This window comes from Rhinopithecus bieti, unplaced genomic scaffold (genome assembly GCF_001698545.2).
Source record: "Rhinopithecus bieti isolate Rb0 unplaced genomic scaffold, ASM169854v2 scaffold_53422, whole genome shotgun sequence".
NCBI lineage: Eukaryota > Metazoa > Chordata > Mammalia > Primates > Cercopithecidae > Rhinopithecus > Rhinopithecus bieti.
Genome location: NW_016821178.1, coordinates 606,236 through 624,707, shown reverse-complemented (window position 1 = coordinate 624,707; position 18,472 = coordinate 606,236). Strand labels below are relative to the sequence as shown.

Genomic DNA, 18,472 nt, shown 5'->3' with positions numbered 1-18,472 from the left:
TTTGCTCAGGGGAGAGGGAGTAGTTGGCATATAGATGATAACTTCAATTAAGGGGGCACAGATGAGCTCATTGAGGAGGAGGAGAAAAGTATAGAATGAGAAGAGGGCCTAGGAGAGCTTAGCTAAATTCTGACAGGTATAGGTGAGGCAGAGAAGCATGAGCCTATCAAGGAAGTGGAGAAGGAAGAACCATAGAGGGGCTCTTGGGCTCTTGGAAGCCAGGGGTAGCCAGTGTTTCAAGAAAGAGGAAGTGATCGACAGGCATTAAAATGCAAGTGAAGATTTTAAGATAAGGATTAAACATGTCTTCTGACGGTGGTGAGAGCTATTTCTGTAGAGTGGTGAGAGCAGAGGCCAGACTGGAAGGGTTGTGTGAATGAAGTGGGAACCCTGTTTCTGAACAACTCTCAGTCTTGCAGGGAAGAAAGTTATATAAGATTCTTAAATACAGTTTGAAATCTGAAATAATGAAAAGTATGTCCAGAGGTCGTCAGTAGAGTATGGGGAGTAATGGGTATTTTCTGACTAGGCCAATCAAGGAAGCTTTCATGGAAGTGGAGATGACTAAGGAAGCATTAAAGGGTTGTACTCATTTGTATAACTGCTTAGGTTTAAGCACAGTGCCTTATACTTAAGCAGGCCCTTAAGCAGTTTCTAGTAAATGGATTAATGAAGTCAAGAAAATGCAGCCTTTCCCCTAAAGAAATGTGGATGATCAGCTTGGGTGAGTCCTTTTACTAGATAGGCCTTCAGATGGAAAAGCAGTCTGTGTGCATGAATCAGTGGTGTTGTCTTTCAGGATGAAAAATAGGACATTTTATTGCAGGGGAGGTCTGGATTTCAAATTTTAAGATGCCTAAAAGTACCAGATAATGTAAATGAATGAAGTGGGAGACAGATTTGCAGAAGGCAGTGCCTTAAGCTGTCTTTTCAAAACTCACTTTCTCTTTTGCAGGCACAGGAATAGGGTTCATAAGAAACATGCTTGCTTTTAGTTTCCTCAAATCTGTGGTTCTCTTGGTCTGTGATTTCCCACTTTTGGTAGAGCCATTAATACAAGAAGTATTCACTGTTGTTCTTACTATATGTAAAAAGAAGCATCGGCTGAAGATAAAAGGCAATGAACACTGCGTCAGACTCAGGCAGACAGCAGGACGGGGCCATGAGGTGCCTGAAGGGGACAGCTGCTTCTCAGCTCCAGCAAGTGGTGATTATGCAGGAATGTGGGTCTCTCAGTTTAGGGGAAGCTGGCAATCTAGATTTGTGTATGAAATTTCCTGGAGTGATTTGTTCCACAGTTTAACAAAATATTCTGTGGACCACCACTTTGCAACCTATGCTTTACTGATTTAGGGACACATTTGAAAATGTCTTAAGAATCCTTAATCATCCTGTGTTTCAAATTTAGTTGGCAGATAAATCTTAGATTTCTTTCCATGCCCTTTCCCTCATCAGCTAGAAGAGTAAGAGGGAGGCAAAGTCTTCAGGAATCCAGCTGTACAGATTCACACCACATCACCTACAGCATAATTAGCTCTTTTGGCAGACCTTTTTAAGAATCTGATGAGCATGATGAACCCTCCATCCTGAGAAAAAAAACAATACGTATATCCAAACGTGCTTGCACGGTTTTGCATAGAGTTCAGACAACTTTCAAATTTTAGGTTAAAAATCCCTCCCCAGGGCTACTGCTGGGACTGAAGTCATCTGCATTTAGAAGGCAGTGAATCCCATCCATGCCTGCAGAGGGCTTCGGTCCTGAGGGGCTTCAGCTGTGTTTCCCCATGCCTCTAGCTGCACTGAAGATTGGCTTTCTCTTTATTATGCATTCTGTATTTTGTGAAAATATTTTTACAATTAAGAGCATTTAAAGAGTTTTAAAAGCTTCTATTTAAGTTCCATTTTTTCCTACTCATCATATAAACAAAACATTGATATTTGCAAATAAAAGTAATATAATTAAGAAACTTCTGCAGCTGTCTTGTGAAAATCCTTGGAAACAGTTTTACATGGTTTTAAAAGTCGCACCTATCCATTTTCCACTTTTAAACAATTATTCCATTAAACGTTTTATATAGAGTAATCCATTTCCCCTTTTATTATTTTTGATACTAAATTATCAATTATTTTCTCTAATTTAGTAGAAGAATATCTTTCGTCCTGACTCCTATTTCAAATATTTTAGAATCTACTACAGCTAATAACGTTGTTGTTCTGAACTATAACTGAGGCTCGAGGTGATGGCGAGGAAGAGGAGGGTGCCAGCCCCCTTATCTTCTCTGTCTCTTCTCACTTCTCTTCCAGTGCTGGACATCAGCATGCTCTCCTCCCAGGATGTGGTTCGTATGCTGTTGTCCCTGCAGCCCTTTCTCCAAGATGCCATCCAAAAGAAGCGCACGGGCAGGACCTGGGAGAACATCCAGCATGTACAGGGACCACTCACTTGGCAGCAGTTCCATAAAATGGCAGGACGGGGAACCTACGGTAGGGTCTTTGTCCTGTTTAAAATTCCTTCTGACTTCAGTGCTGTTCAGTGAAGAGCAGCGTTAGTTACTGTCAAGTCCTTGCTTCACTAACAAAATAGGGGAGTCTTTTTCTTCATGACCATTAGGTTTTATAATCTCTTTGTTTTCCTAAAGTTAATTTTAGAGTCAAGTTTCCTAACACCCTTGGCGTAATCCAGGTCAGTGAGGAAGACAATCCCTAAAAAGTGCATTTCTTAGATTCTCCTCATCTTCCCAGTCCTCACTGCATTTTCATCTGGATGGACTTCTGGGCCAGTTCTGTGTACTTCATCGTAGTTAGGATCATAATGCTTATCTTGAAGGAAATGATGTAGTGCTGCTTGGAAGGTTAATTTTAACTTGTTCTAGTCTGCCCTCTGATCTTACGGAACTTTGTAAGCAAATTCTGACTTAATTAAGAGTCCTCATCAGTGACCATTTAATTAGATGATTTGAAAAATACTTTTAAGAATGTCTTGTCAACATGGAATGACATTTCAGATGCCAGAATTAAGACCAGGGTACCAGGAATTTCAAAATTGTACAGATTGTGGGAAAAACTCTCTAGCACCTTCCTAAACTACAATGTCATTTTAGGTTCAGAAGAATCTCCTGAGCCGTTGCCCATCCCCACTCTGCTGGTAGGCTATGACAAGGATTTCCTCACCATCTCGCCATTCTCCTTGCCATTTTGGGAGAGGCTCTTGTTGGACCCATATGGGGGCCACCGTGATGTTGCCTATATTGTGGTGTGTCCAGAAAATGAGGCCTTGCTCGAAGGAGCCAAAACTTTCTTCAGGGACTTGAGTGCTGTATACGAGGTGAGGAAGTTACTGTGAAAATCACTTTTTATGACTTGGATCCTCTGATTGTTTCTGGTGATGACTAAATTTCAAGACAAATATCTTGAAAGGAAATCTCAAAGAAAATTCGCAAACAGGAGGATGAGGAAGAGAATTGAATTGACAAATTTTTCTGGAAGCAAATTGCTTTCCCATCTTGGCTTTATATTTGTTAGATTTAGAAAACATTCCTCTCCCATTCTTACCATAAGTCTTAAAATCCCATCAGTTCTCTCTTCTCCATTTATGTGCTAAAAGGTGAAGAATATTGCTCACCAGGGGAAAGTGTGGCAATGTAGAAGATGAGCTTTACAAAAGAGCACATCTATTCTTTTATTTATTTATTGGATGGATTGAGTGATAGGGTGAGTAGGTGAGAGTTCCTGACAACAGTATAAAAATGTTTCTTTTGAAAATTTCTGAGTTGAAACATAAGTTTAATGAATCATGTCCCTGTTGTGTTTTAACACGACATCTTAATACTGAAACTTTGATACTGATTAAAATTTAATGCCTCTAATAATGTAAAACCAGGCAGATAATTTTACGTCTTTAGTATATGAATTCCTATTGCTTTAAACAAATAGAATCATGTCTGTCTTTGAATAATAAGTGCTACATTTCTTATGCCAAAGTATATATGCACTAAGTTCTTTGAATCTGATACATCTAATGTCTTTGTATTTGGTAAAATGAAATTAATATCTGTAAAGTGTTTAGAACTATGATAGGCACGTAAACATTATAAAAGTAGTTTTAAAGTAAGATTCCAAGCTGAATTCCCAAATATTCCAAAACAGGACATTCATGATCTGTAAATGTATGAGTAGGCATGGAATAGTAAATTTACATGTTGCTACAAAGAAATGAGGAGATGCTAACGTGATGTAATGACATCAATTAAGTCACTGAAGGAAGCCCTTGAATACATTCATTTCTGAACAGTATCTGATCAGGGGATATATAACACTATTAAATCATAATTAACAGAACATTTGTGTAAGCAGTTTTAAAGCCCAGCCATTCCCTTGAATGGAACCTTCAACTTAAGTTACAAAATGTAAAAACCACTGCCAGATCTTTTTAAGAGGGTGCAGACACTCTTTAAATTTTTTTAATGACTTCACTAGGGTTGCTCATTCAGCAGTAATTCATACCTCCTTAAGAAGAGTATATACTAGAGGATTTTGTCAGAGCTTAGTAAGCCTTCATTTCATCTACTCCAATAAGGGATAATAATATGGGCTCTCCTGCTGGTGAACAGGTAGTTTACTTTTTGCAGGTTTATTATATTCCCTGCCATAAGCACCCATTTAGCGTCATGGGGATTAATAGCAGAATCTCCTTGTCCTATTTACTTTAAAGAAAAAAAAAAGTTATCAGCGTACTCACTGCTTCAGTGGCCCCTGCTATTGGTGATCTCCAAATGTCTGTAACAGAACAGTTGGCCCATAAAATTTTAATGTTATCTTATGGGAAAACATTATGAGTAGGGATTACTTAGGAGATTTTAGTGGATATATGTCTCAGTCAGCCTACTGTGGCAGGAATCTGCTAATTCTTTGTCCGTTAGCAGTCAGGTAGTGTTCAGCAGCCTCCTCTTGTACAGGAGGAATTGACTTGAATGAAGAAACTTTTTTTTTTTTTAGAGAGATGAGTCCAAGTTTTAGAGAGACAGATAGCAGTTTAAGGGTACATTACAATTACCTGAAAGGACCAACTTATAATGTTGGTTTGATTGCATGCAGTAACCCTAAAAGAAAAAGGAAAATGCTTCCATATGTATGTTAAAGAATCTGCCTTGCTAACCATTGGTACTGAATGAAGGAATGGCCCCTGTTATAACTAATGATCTCGTCTGTGATATCAGATGTGTAGGCTTGGGCAGCACAAGCCCATCTGCAAAGTGCTACGTGACGGGATCATGCGCGTGGGAAAAACCGTGGCACAGAAGCTGACAGATGAGCTTGTGAGTGAGTGGTTTAACCAGCCTTGGAGTGGCGAGGAGAATGACAATCATTCCAGACTCAAACTTTATGCGCAAGTTTGCCGCCATCACCTAGGTAAATGGGAATTTATTTGGCAAAGTAGAACTGGAGAAGTAAAATAGCAAATCCCTCCCATCCTTTCTTTTATAGATGCAACATTGTATTTCTTTTGCCTCAAGTAATGCTGTATTTGTTAAGGTCCATTTTGGTGTTCTGAGCAGTTTGCTAATTTCTATATGTACGTATATTTTTAAAAAACTATTCAAAGTTGCCTAATCATGTCTAATTTACTCCACATTTTGAAAACTTAGCAGCATGACTTGGTATTAGCTGCTTAGTTTTAACCCATATATTCTGAAGAGAATCTTAGAAGCTTGTAAACCTAGGAGTATAATGTCCCGTGATGACTGTGGAACATATAGTTTCTCATTTTTCAGGGCAGGCATATGGAATCAGTCTGAAAGGAGACTATCACAAGTGATTGATTTTCTCTTTTCAAACAGGCCTCTTCTGTAGAATTTGTAAGTTGTTCCATGTGCATCTCCATGTTTGCAGAATACATAAGCATGAGTGTGGAGATAGCATTTTGTGTATTGTAATCAGAGTATTGCAGCTTGAAAGCATAATTTTTTTGCAAGTGACCATTCTAGATTTCTGGTTCAGTTGACACTGCAGAATATCACTAAAGTCACCTCTTTGCATGTATTCTTTCAGCACCTTATTTAGCCACTCTGCAGCTTGATAGCAGCCTGTTGATACCACCTAAATACCAGACCCCACCAGCAGCAGCACAGGGACAGGCTACGCCTGGGAATGCTGGGCCCTTAGCTCCAAATGGATCAGCAGCTCCCCCAGCTGGCAGTGCATTTAACCCCACCTCGAATAGTAGTACTACAAATCCTGCAGCAAGTAGTTCCGCATCTGGTTCCTCTGTGCCACCGGTCTCATCATCTGCCTCTGCTCCTGGTATTAGCCAGATAAGCACTACCTCTTCTTCAGGATTCAGTGGTAGTGTTGGAGGGCAGAACCCCAGCACTGGGGGCATTTCTACGGATAGAACTCAAGGGAACATAGGCTGTGGCGGAGACACTGACCCTGGGCAGAGCTCTTCTCAGCCCTCACAGGATGGACAAGAGAGGTATGTTACTCACTCATTGAGACGAGTGGCTTCAGCTCAGACCCTTTCTCTCTTCTTCCTCTGCACCTTTTCTCCCTTGACCTCATGATTCTCTGAATCCTATTAAGTGCTCTATTTCTCTTCTTCTCAAAAGAAAGGGGTAATGGTCGATCTAAAGCTGCAGTGTTAAAAATTTGAGACTTCCTATAAATTATTATGACTTATAAACCTTATTATTAAACTTACTATCAACTTAATTAATAACAACTTTGTACAACAAAACCACAGAAAAGAAAGGGGAGTTTGAAAAAGATATCTCCCATTTTAGAGGAGTACATTGCCATTTTCCACCTGCCTTCAATGCTCTCTGGCTTGGTTTGCCTGTATTTTGGTAAGGTGATACACGTTACTTTTACATTTAATCTGTAAACATTCTTTAGGGAGCCTGTGTGCTGTAGAATTGAGCACTTTCGTTTTTCATGTTCGTGTAATTTATGTTTATTTTGTGCGTCTCACAAATGACTCTCTCGCCAGTGTTACAGAAAGGGAGAGAATAGGAATTCCCACGGAGCCTGACTCTGCAGACAGCCATGCCCACCCTCCAGCCGTTGTCATTTACATGGTGGACCCGTTCACTTATGCTGCAGAGGAGGACTCCACTTCTGGGAACTTTTGGCTGTTGAGCTTGATGCGCTGCTACACAGAAATGCTGGATAATTTACCTGAGCATATGAGAAATTCTTTCATTCTCCAGGTTACTGTTTGCAAGTTTATTATTTACTTTTGATGTTGATATTTTTGTTGTTGTGAAAATAAATATAGGCTTATGATTTTTCTTAAAAAATGGAAGTACAGGTTAATTATCCCCTAACCAAAATACTAGGGACCAGAGTGTTTTGGATTTCTGATTTTGGAATATTTGCATATATGTAATGGGAGACCTTGGCAGTGGACCCAAGTCTAAGCATAAAATTTATGTTTTATATACACCTTATACACTTAACCTGAAGGTAATTTTATACAATATTTTTAATAATTTTGTGCTTTATACAAAGTTTTGATTAAATTTTGACTGCAACACATCACATGAGGTCTGATACAGAATTTTCCACTTGTGGCATTTTATTGACATTCCAAAAGTTTTGGGTTTTGGCGCATTTTGGACTTCAGATTTTTTGCTTAGGGATATTCAACCTGTACATGAAAGTATAAAAGAAAAAATAGTCGTAATTCCGACTTTTACATTCAACCACCATTACCATTTTGGTGTTTTCTAGCTTGTTTTCTATTTTGTTGACACAGTTGAGATCATACTTTCAATATAACTTACTTTCTATCTGATGTTATTCATGAATACATTTTCATGTTATTTAAATTCTTACAAGCAACATTTTTAGTGACTGCATATTTTCCATAGCCATTCCTATATCTCCACTTCTTTACTGTTATAAATAAAGCCATAGTACACATTTATGTATAATCTTATTTTTCACATTTCAGGTCATTTTTTAACATGAATTCTTAGATGTAGATGCTGACACATATTGCCAAATTCCATTCCAAAAGAGATTACACTTACTTTCCTTTCATCAGTGAATGAGTATGCTTATTTTCACTGCACTTTTGACAGCTTTATAGTGTAATGACTTTTTTTTAAATTCTATATAGATGAAAAACAGTGCTTCGGATGTTTGGGTTTCATTTTAATGTCACTTTAACTGAAGCTATCTTGTAAAATTAAAAGATTGAAATTAAAGTTACCAGAGTACATTGCTGGTAGTTTTCCATTGTTTTGAAGTCTGTATCCTAAATCATGAGGTAATAATTCCAAAAAATGCCATACACACTGTGTAATTATAAAAAGAAATATAATAAAATTTGGGGGCCATGGTAATACCTGTAATAAATTGAGATCTTACCTCTAAGATGGGAACATGGTAGTTTCTAAGTGACAGTATAACTTGACCAACATAATCGTACATCTTTCGAAATTGCTGGTGATAGAGAATTTTATGTCAGTGGAAGGAATTAGGATTTAATTATATTATGTGTGACACTGATATATTTTAAGGCTGAGGTTACCTCTCCCCATTGTGGCAAGGAATTCATGCCGTTTCCTTTTTCAGCTTGCTTGTTAGCGTGTTAGATCTCAGTTTCTAGGTTTTGGTTTTGTTTTTTTTTTTGTATTTATGTCTTTAGATTGTGCCTTGCCAGTACATGCTGCAGACAATGAAGGATGAGCAAGTTTTCTACATTCAATACTTGAAGTCCATGGCATTTTCAGTGTACTGCCAGTGCAGGCGACCATTGCCTACACAGATCCACATTAAATCCCTCACGGGATTTGGGCCTGCAGCCAGCATTGAGATGACACTCAAGAACCCTGAGGTGGGTATTGGCAGGACAGAAACTTAGAAAATTTATACGAAAATGCAAGCTAGGAGAGGTATTTTATCTAACCCACAGATTGGCTGGTTGCTTAGTTGGCCTTCTACCTTGATATAAGAGTTGCTAGGCTGGATGTGGTGGCTCACGCCTGTAGTCTTAGCACTTTGGGAGGCTGAGGTGGGAGGATTACTTAAACCTAGGAGTTTGAGACCACCCTGGGCAACATAGCAAGACCCCCCGTCTCCACAAATTCATTTTAAAAAATTAGCCAGGTGCGATGTGTGCCAGTAGTCCTGGCTGTTTGGGAGGCTGAGACGGAAGGATCACTTGAGCCCAGGCGTTTGAGATGGCAGTGAACTGTGATCACACAACCACTTCCGCCTGGAGAGTAAGACCCTGTCTCAAGCGGGGAATGAAAAAGAGTTGGCAGGTTTCTTTAACTCTTAGGTTTAAATAGAGGAGATATTTCTCTGAACTTTTAAGAATTTTTGAGAAAAGAGGCAAGCAAATTCTTACTGTTTTTTTTTTTGTGTAGGACTTTAGGCAATAATATATGTATCACTTTTAGTTTTTAATGTTTGAATTTTCTAAATTTATTTTCTTTATTTTTCTAAGCTACTCTGTGTCTTAGATCAGAAATCCTTTGCATTTTCTGGCTCTGGTCTGTATCCTGAGACAGCAGTTGTAGTTGTGTTTACTCTGCAGGGGGCTCTCATTTTCTGATGCACATACTTACAGGGAGTTGATTTCTCCTTTCCTTGCCTCAGTGCTTCGGTATGTAAATGAATGCATTTTTGCTCCATCTTTTTAAACCTACTTCCTACAGATATGTGTGGATCTCAAAGGGAATTTTACAGCACCAAAGCTAAACATCTTTTAAACAAAAGTTTTACACTTCCTTTGTTTTTCTGATCACCTTATCTTGAAGATAGGTATACAGGGCAATGTTCAGAATTTTCAAAGCCTTCAAAAATCAGTTTCCACAATTTTATTGCATGAAAATACCAGATTAGTAAAAGCCAGCAAATACCTCTTTACCATAAGAGAGTTTCTTAAAACACCAATTGCTATTTTTAGTTGGTAATGTTGTTCTGAACAACTCTATGAAATGCTTGCACTTTTATAAGTAGAATGCTTGCAAGTGAAAAATGATACAAGTAGTTAATACTGTGTTTGTTGTAACTTGGTTCAGGTCAGCTTAGTCCCAAGGGAGAAAAGCTGCTCAGCCGATGACCTACATTCACTCTAGTGTTATATAAAATTTCTATTTTAGGAAGTTTTAGTTAGTTTATTCTTTCAGTTTGAAGTTTTCACTTCTATGAGCAGTTCATCTGTTTTCTCTATTAAATTTTCTAGAATTTCAAAATAAACGTCTCTACTTATTTTCATTTTGTTTCCAGAAATTATGAATTATTGCCTTTCTAAAGGTTATTATTCTCTGAGCATCATCAGGAGCTCGTAAGATAAAGTAAGGTTTAGGTTAAAATAAATGGCAAAAGACTTCGAGTAGTATGCTTTTCTCCATTTTGCTTGAAAGAGGAAGAGAGAAACGATTTTACTTTATTAGAAACAAAAGAACTAAATGTTATAAATATTTGCTGAAGTTTATACTTTTTTTTTTTTTTTTTACAATTTTTTTTGTAGCCACCACGCCCGGCTAACTTTTTTATTTTCAGTGGAAACAGGATTTTGCCATGTTGGCCAGGCTGGTCTTGAACTCCTGACCTCAGGTGACCCGCCTGCCTTGGCCTCCCACCGCGCCCACCGTAAACTGTGAAATTTTTAAAAAGAATTTCATGATATGTGAATTGTATCTCAATAAAGCTGTTACTAAAAAAAGAAAAGTCCAGCTGAGTTTGCCTGGAGTTTTTTACAAAACAAAAGGCTAAATCTGAAATATCTTAGATGTAATAGATAGCTTCTGAAACACTAAATAAAATATGATTCCCAAACTGTGTTGTGAGATGTGAGATATTCCATGAAAAACAAAAGATAACAGCAATTGTATTTGAAAATTTGCATAATAAATACTATGAAGTAAATTCTTTCACATGTGATAACTTGCATAAAACTGTGCCACCCAGAGAATGAGAACTGCATGGAGGCAGGGGCCTGTTTTGTTCACCCCTGCGTCCTCAGCACCTAATAGAGCACCTGGCACACAGTAGATGCTCAACTATATTTACCGACGAGAACACAATGTTCTAGCTGCAGACTGAGGCAGAGGCAGCATTGACCAACTAACCATTACCTTAATGCAGATTAAAATGTATAAACCTCAGGCCGGGCGCAGTGGCTCACACCTGTAATCCCAGCACTTTGGGATGCCGAGACGGGCGGATCACAAGGTCAGGAGTTCAAGACCATCCTGGCTAACACGGTGAAACCCTGTGTCTACTAAAAATACAAAAATTAGCCGGGTGTGGGGGCGGGCGCCTGTAGTCCTGGCTACTCGGGAGGCTGAGGCAGGAGAATGGCGTCAGCCTAGGAGGCGGAGCTTGCAGTGAACCAAGATTGCGCCACTGCACTCCAGCCTGGGTGACAGAGTAAGACTCTTGTTTCCAAAAAAAAGGAAAAAAAATTGTACAGTTCAGTGGTTTTTAGTATTTTCACAGAGTTGTACAGTCATCACTACTATCCAATTTTGGAACATTTTCATCAACCCTCAAAGAAACACAGTATTCATTAGCACACACTACTCATTCCCCACTCCAGTCCCTGGCAACCACTGGTCTACTTGCTGTGTCTATGCAGCTGCCTGTTCTGGACATTTCGTGTAAATGGAATCATACAATATATGATTTTTTTTTTCTTCTTTTTTAGACAGGGTCTCATTAATATTGCTTGGGCTGGTCTTGAACTCCTGGCCTCAAGCAGTCCTTCCCCCAATTTTTTTACGTTTATTTTTGAGACAAGGTCTCGTTCTGTTGCCCAGGGCAGTGTGCAGTGGCAAGATCATGGTTACTTGCAGCTTCAACCTCCCTGGGCTCAAGTGATCCTCCTGCCTGAGCCACTGGAGTAGCTGGGACTACAGGCATGTGCCACTGTGCCTTCCTAAAGTTTTGTAATTTTTTGATAGAGATGGGGTTTTGCCATGTTGCCCAGGCTGGTCTTGAGCTCCTTGGCTCAAGCATTCTGCCCGCCTCAGCCTCCCAAAGTACTGGGATAACAAGCGTGAACCACCTCACCTGGCCATATGTGATATTTTATGTCTGGCTTCTTCCATTTAGCGTAATGATTTTGAGGTTCATCCGTGTCATAACATGTACCAGTACTTCATTTCTTTTCCTGGCTAAATAATATTTCATTGTATGGCTATACCACATTTTGTTTATCTCTTCATTAGTTAATGGACATTTAGGTTGTTTCCACTTTTTGGCACTTGTGAATAATGCTGCTATGAATATTTGTGTACAAGGTTTTTGTGTGGACATAATATTTCTCTTGGTAAATACCTAAGAGCGCAATTTCTGGTCACATGGAGAGTGAATTGATTAGTGTTAGATTAGCTTTGCAACTTTGAGCAAGTCATTGAATATTTCTCAGCCTGAGATTTGAATCCCTGTGATGAATGAATGAGTTGGGTTATATTATTTTCAAAGTCTCTTTTAGCTTTAAAATGGTGTCATTCTGTTGCTACCGTGCCTAATGCCGTGTAGTTCGGGGGTCAGCAACTATGGCTTTGGGCTGAATCCGGCCTGCAGCTTGTACTTGAATGACCAGCTAGGTAAGAATGATTATTACTTTTTTTGTGTTTTTGAGACAGGGTCTCACTCTGTCGCCCAGGCTGAAGTGCAGTGGCATGAACATGGGTCACTGCAGCCTCGACTTTCCAAGCTCAGGCAGTCAGCATCTCAAGTACCTGGGACTACAGGCATGCACCATCATGCCTGGCTGATTTTATTTTACTTTTTGTAGAGGGAGAGTCTCACTGTGCTGGCCAGGCTGGCCTCGAACTCCTGGGCTCCAGTGATCCTCCCACTCCAGCCTCCCAAAGTGTTGGGATTACAGGCATGAGCCAACACACTTAGCCAGTGAGTACATTTTTACAAAAAGAATGTGTGACAGCCATAAAAATCTAAACTTTATTCTCTGGTTTTCTTTTTTATAGAAGTTAGGTGACCCCTGTTGTAGTTTATTAAATAGTAAGATGTGTATGATAGCTGTAAAAAATATGACAATTAAAAAATTTTCACAGTTAATCTAAAATATTTATATTTGGTAACAGCTGTTGATTTGATTTCTAAAATTACATACACAAACACACATATTAAACTATGTATGTACTGAAAAGTACTCAATCATAAGTATACTGCTTAATGAATTTTCAGTAATTAAAAAAAATACCATTTAACAAGCGCAAGAAGCAAATACATAATCAGTATCCAGAGCCCCTCTTGTGGCCTTTCCAATCCCTTAAAGATAGTCACTATTCTGACTTCTAATAGTGTAGTTTTGCCTGTCTTTGACCTTGATATAAATTGAATCATCTACTTCATATTCTTTCACATTCGACTTCTTTTATTCATTGTTGAGATTCATCTGTTTTGTTGCTTATAGTTTTTTCATTCTCATTGCTGTTTGATATTCTGATTCTGTTAACTACATCACAATTTATTATCTCTTTTACTGTTGATGAGTATTCAGATTATTTTCTATTTGGAGCTATTGTGATTAATACTCTTGTGAATATTCTTATACCTGTTTTTTGGTAAACGTGCATTTTGTTGGTTCAAAGGGAGTATATGTTTGTTCAGCTTAAGCAGCAATGTATAAAAATTCTTGTTGCTCCATATTCTCACCAATATTTTCCCTTTTTTTATTTTCGACATTCTGGTGGTTGTGTAGCATTATCTCATTGTGGTCTCAGTTTCCCACTTGCCTAACAACTAATGAAGTTGGGCCAATGTACTTTCTAAAATAGTAATTTCTTTTAATAAGGAAATACTGGCTTACTTGAGTTTCCCAGCTTACATGATTTAAATAATCATTTTGTTATGTGTCATCAATACTATTTATTTATCTAGTATTGGAGAGAGAGAGAGAAACGATTTATTACCGTTACTCCCTGTGGGTCTCCTCAGTGTCGTTCTGGATTTTGTTGTAATCATTAAGTTGTATGGCTTTGTACTGATAACGATTTTGGTTTTGATTTCAGCGGCCCAGCCCAATCCAGCTTTACTCCCCTCCCTTTATATTGGCCCCAATCAAAGACAAGCAGACAGAGCTGGGAGAGACGTTTGGTGAGGCGAGCCAGAAATACAATGTGCTCTTCGTGGGCTATTGTCTGTCTCATGACCAGCGCTGGCTTTTGGCTTCCTGTACTGACCTCCATGGGGAATTATTGGAGACCTGCGTTGTAAATATTGCTTTACCAAGCAGGTGAGAAGGCTTGATGTTTATGGTGCATGTAAATTGATGCTGTACCATTCCTCAAATATGAATATTTCCTGTTTTCTATGTAAATGAAGTGGGTACAGCATGGATAGGTTCTTTGGCATTTCTAGTGTTTGTCTTAAAAGTGATAACTCTGATTTATCTAGGGACCCCTTCCCCTTCCCCATTTCTTTCTTTGTTAGGTCACGGAGGAGTAAAGTATCTGCACGTAAAATTGGACTACAGAAGTTATGGGAATGGTGTATAGGGATTGTCCAAATGACGTCTCTGCCCTGGAGAGTTGTAATTGGGCGACTTGGGCGTCTTGGCCATGGGGAGCTTAAAGGTGAGAAATTTTTGAAAAAGTATTTGCAGAAAACAGAGGAAAAGGGCTGAGCTGATGTCATTAACTGAACTAAGGGAGGAAATGTTTAAATTTGTAGTAAGAATTAAGCAGATTCTATTTTATGGTTCTTTTATATGTACAGGATAAACCAGTTTTAAACTCTTCTTGGCAACAAAATCATTTATCCAAATAAAATCTTAAATATTGAGCCCCAATATATAAAACAAAAGAGTTTTATTCATATAAAATGATAGTAAATTCACATTTCGAACATTTATTTATATATTGAGTCAATGAGAAGAACTAGTCAGTTTTAAGACAAAAATTTTATATCAGTGATTGTAGGTGACAGTTGAAGTCATATAAAAACAGCCTTCAATTTGTTTGGTGGTTGATGATGAGTTTTGTGTTTCTTTAGTTTTTTTGGTGGCACAACAGCAAGGAAATCCTGTTTCATGAGGACAAGTAGTTGTCAGTAGAAGCAGTCTTGATTCACATTGCCACTGTCTGATGTTCTTCAGCCTGGAAGCTTAAAAGAGCAGATTTTGGAAGTTCAGTCCCCGACTACCACTGCTTATATTCTTTTTTGTAAATGTAACAGTCGGTTAGGAAGCACTGTAACTGTAACACAACACAACTGACCACCAGCAACTGCCTTGCTTGGTGCTGAGCCCAGCTCATTTACTATCCCAGTGTAGCTACTTGTACAGTTTTATGTGAATAGTATCAATAAGCTTAGATTATTTTTAAAGCCTTATTAATTAATGACACATTTATAAGAAGTTCAATATATGCATTCAGATGGGAGAAGTTTTTTCCTAAGATCTGCACAAAAGAAAGACTTATGTCACAAATTAGCTTGGTGGCTTCCTGGGTGCAAATACATTAGAGCAGAGTCAGCAAAGTTTCTTTGTAAATGGCCAGATAGTAAATATTTTCAGCTTTGCAGGCCAGATGGTTGCTGTTGTGACTATTTAGCTCTGCTGTTGTAACGTCAAAGCGGCTCTAGACAATACCTAAACGAGTGTGGACAGCTGTGTTTTAATAAAACTTTATTTACAAAAACAAACGGGAGGCAGGATTTGGCCTGTGGATCATAGTTTGCTGACCCCTGCATTAGACCATGTACGTTATTTCTTTATAGGAAATTCACATCAGGTATTTGTAGATTCCCTAAACAAAAATCACTGGTACAGATATAACTTGCATTGTAGGAGTGCGTAAGTGTACCTCACTTCCTACAATGCAGGTTAAATCTGGTGTCAAATTTTCAGGGTTTAACAGCAGTTTATATAAATATTACATCATATGTATTAAGTAAATGTTTTTTTGGCATTTACAATTTTTTTTTTTTTTGAAATAAGTTGTACTGTAGACTAATAGACCCTTTTCATTTTTTAAAGGACTATCATAATGAATCTTGTATCAAGTGCCTGGAGGTCTAATACATTAGGGGATTCATCATTTTATTTCTGTCAGAATTTTCTGTCTTCCTCCCCAGTCTGCTTTTTCAGTCAATCTTATTTCATAAAGGCTTTAAGCTATTCTTAACCCTTGGGGAAAGTTAGACTATAATAGGAAAGAAGAGAGAGGATAAAAATATAGAGTAATAGTCTAGTCACTTGGTATTTTGGAAAATTATTAAGGCCATCTCCTTCCCTTGTATGATTTTTATAAGGGCACATTCTTCTTCCTTATCTCTTAGTGGAGAGGAATGTGTGACTGGAGGAACCCATCAAAAGATTGAAAGAAAATGTATGTTCAGGAATAAAAACATGGGAAGAACCTAGTGTACAGGAAATCTGTTTACTAATCTACAGCTCCTTCCTTTGGGGATCCAAGGTCTGTGCCACTTTGCATCTCCATGGGACAGTGTGCGACAGGAGACTCAGGTTTCAGAGTCAGCTTTGTGAATTTGTTTCTTATCTATCTCCAGAGTCTTTATGATGAAATACACACTACCTTTTCTTTCTTACTTGGTTTGAAATATGAAGCTCACATCTGTGATTTTCCATAGTTTTAAAACACACATTCTTCATGTTGCTGGCCACTCTTATTTCAGCCACTTCTGTTTGGGGTTCATTGGGAATATGGGAACAGTTTTCCATTCACTTGCTCTTTAAGGGGAGAAATGGCAGCTTATTTGGGGGGAAAAAAGAGTGTGGAGGTAGAGCAGCCTGCACTGGTATGGCATTTTATGAGCAAGATGGGATCCGAGAGCAGGGGCGATGCATAGGAATGGCACATACTTCATGTGCGTAAGGGAGGTCAGAAGAGGGGACCAAGTGCTTTCCACTTCTCAGAGTAACATAATCCTCCACAGTGCTCCAGTTAGATATAATGCTTTTGTTTGGAGGCAATAAACATTAGAAAGAAAATGTATGCCCACTTTTCAATCTCCTCTATTAGTGCAGCATCGTTTGGAGCACTTTACTCACACTCATTGTGAGCTCTTTTGGGTGTTCTGAGAACTAGTTCTCTTCATTTCTGCTGCTGCTTGCCTTTCATGGAAATAACTAACCTACAGCAATAACCAAAACTCAGGTTTACCTCCACCCACCAGTGCTCTCCTCCAGAGCAGAGTACTCAAAGAATTGAACCTTGAGAAGGAGGAGAAAGGATAGGGCAGCTAACACTGCTGCCATCATGGAAAAGCACTCTAAGTGCCTAAATCTGGTCTAGGTAGATTAGACTGGATTGGTGCTGGACTCTCAAAGGTCACTTCAGACATGACATCAGCCTACAGAATAGTAGGCCTTTGTTCCTTTGTTAATGAAGTGTAATAGAAGTCGAGTAACATTCTCTTTATAGCAAGGAGGGGAACCTCTGTAAAGCCTTAATTCCCTTTAGGGCCCAACCTTGGAAATTCAATTACTGGGCAGAACTGCTAAAAAGCTCAAATCTCCCATCAGTATGAATTTCTAAAGACTGTGTATGACTGCGATATTTGATTTCAGATTGGAGTATCCTCCTTGGAGAATGTTCACTACAGACAATCAGCAAAAAGCTCAAGGATGTGTGCCGGATGTGTGGAATCTCTGCCGCAGACTCTCCTTCTATCCTTAGTGCCTGCCTGGTTGCCATGGAGCCCCAGGGGTCCTTTGTAGTGATGCCAGGTAAATTTCTTCTTGTCATTGTCATTAATTACATATCACATCCATTCAGTCCACTCAAACTTAAGTCCACAGACAAGCATAGAATTGTCTTCATTATATTTCTATCAGAGAAGATTGTATTTGGGGCTTAAAGATGGAAAACGTTCGATCCCTTCCATGGGGAGTGGTTTGTGATTTTATCATGTTTGTTGACCAAAGCTCGGAAGAGAGACTAAGTTCTGAATATAATTGAGATCTCATAGAATCATGGCTAATGACTGTTACCTGACCCCAGTTTGTTGTTAGTATATGAAGACCACCCTCCAAAGAACTACTAAAGTAGACCCCAGCATGATGCATATTTGAATATCCTTTTGAAGACATGCATTTGGCAGAATCCCACAACAGCCTGGAAGGGATATTTCTGTAGTCTCTCTGATATGGTTGAAGATGAATGGGAAGGCAGTTTAGCACAGTACCTGGTACACAGTAAGCTCTCAATAGATGGAGGTGTCATTTGTGGATGGCCAAAACATGTGACCACAGAATTTCTTAAGAATCTGGCTGTTTTTTTAAAACCAGCAACTAAGCGATTTTATACTTTTATAACCTATCTTTACCATCCAGATATTTCTTGAATCCAATGGGGGACCTTCCCCACTTATTCCTTATAAAAGTCAATAGTATTGTGGTATGAGAATGGGGTTACTTGTCATCAATCCAGTGAGAGACAGATGTCCTCATTAGACCATAGGTTACCTCTGTTACCTCTACCACTTGGGCAGTTATGTAACTTCTTTGTGCTTTTGTCCTCAT

General features: G+C 38.7%; 1 protein-coding gene across 2 annotated transcripts in view; it reads left to right on the top strand.

The window, feature by feature from the left end:
- Window positions 1-18,472, top strand: part of LOC108520751 (mediator of RNA polymerase II transcription subunit 13-like) — a 64,030-nt gene that overhangs the window by 33,650 nt on the left and 11,908 nt on the right. For both annotated transcript variants that reach the window (XM_017860251.1, XM_017860252.1), the window contains exons 14-22: window positions 2,305-2,484; window positions 3,102-3,325; window positions 5,217-5,409; window positions 6,049-6,472; window positions 6,986-7,205; window positions 8,651-8,839; window positions 13,998-14,221; window positions 14,419-14,561; window positions 17,519-17,677. In XM_017860251.1, coding sequence (XP_017715740.1) covers window positions 2,305-2,484; window positions 3,102-3,325; window positions 5,217-5,409; window positions 6,049-6,472; window positions 6,986-7,205; window positions 8,651-8,839; window positions 13,998-14,221; window positions 14,419-14,561; window positions 17,519-17,677 — 1,956 coding nt within the window. The remainder of the gene's footprint in view (window positions 1-2,304; window positions 2,485-3,101; window positions 3,326-5,216; window positions 5,410-6,048; window positions 6,473-6,985; window positions 7,206-8,650; window positions 8,840-13,997; window positions 14,222-14,418; window positions 14,562-17,518; window positions 17,678-18,472) is intronic.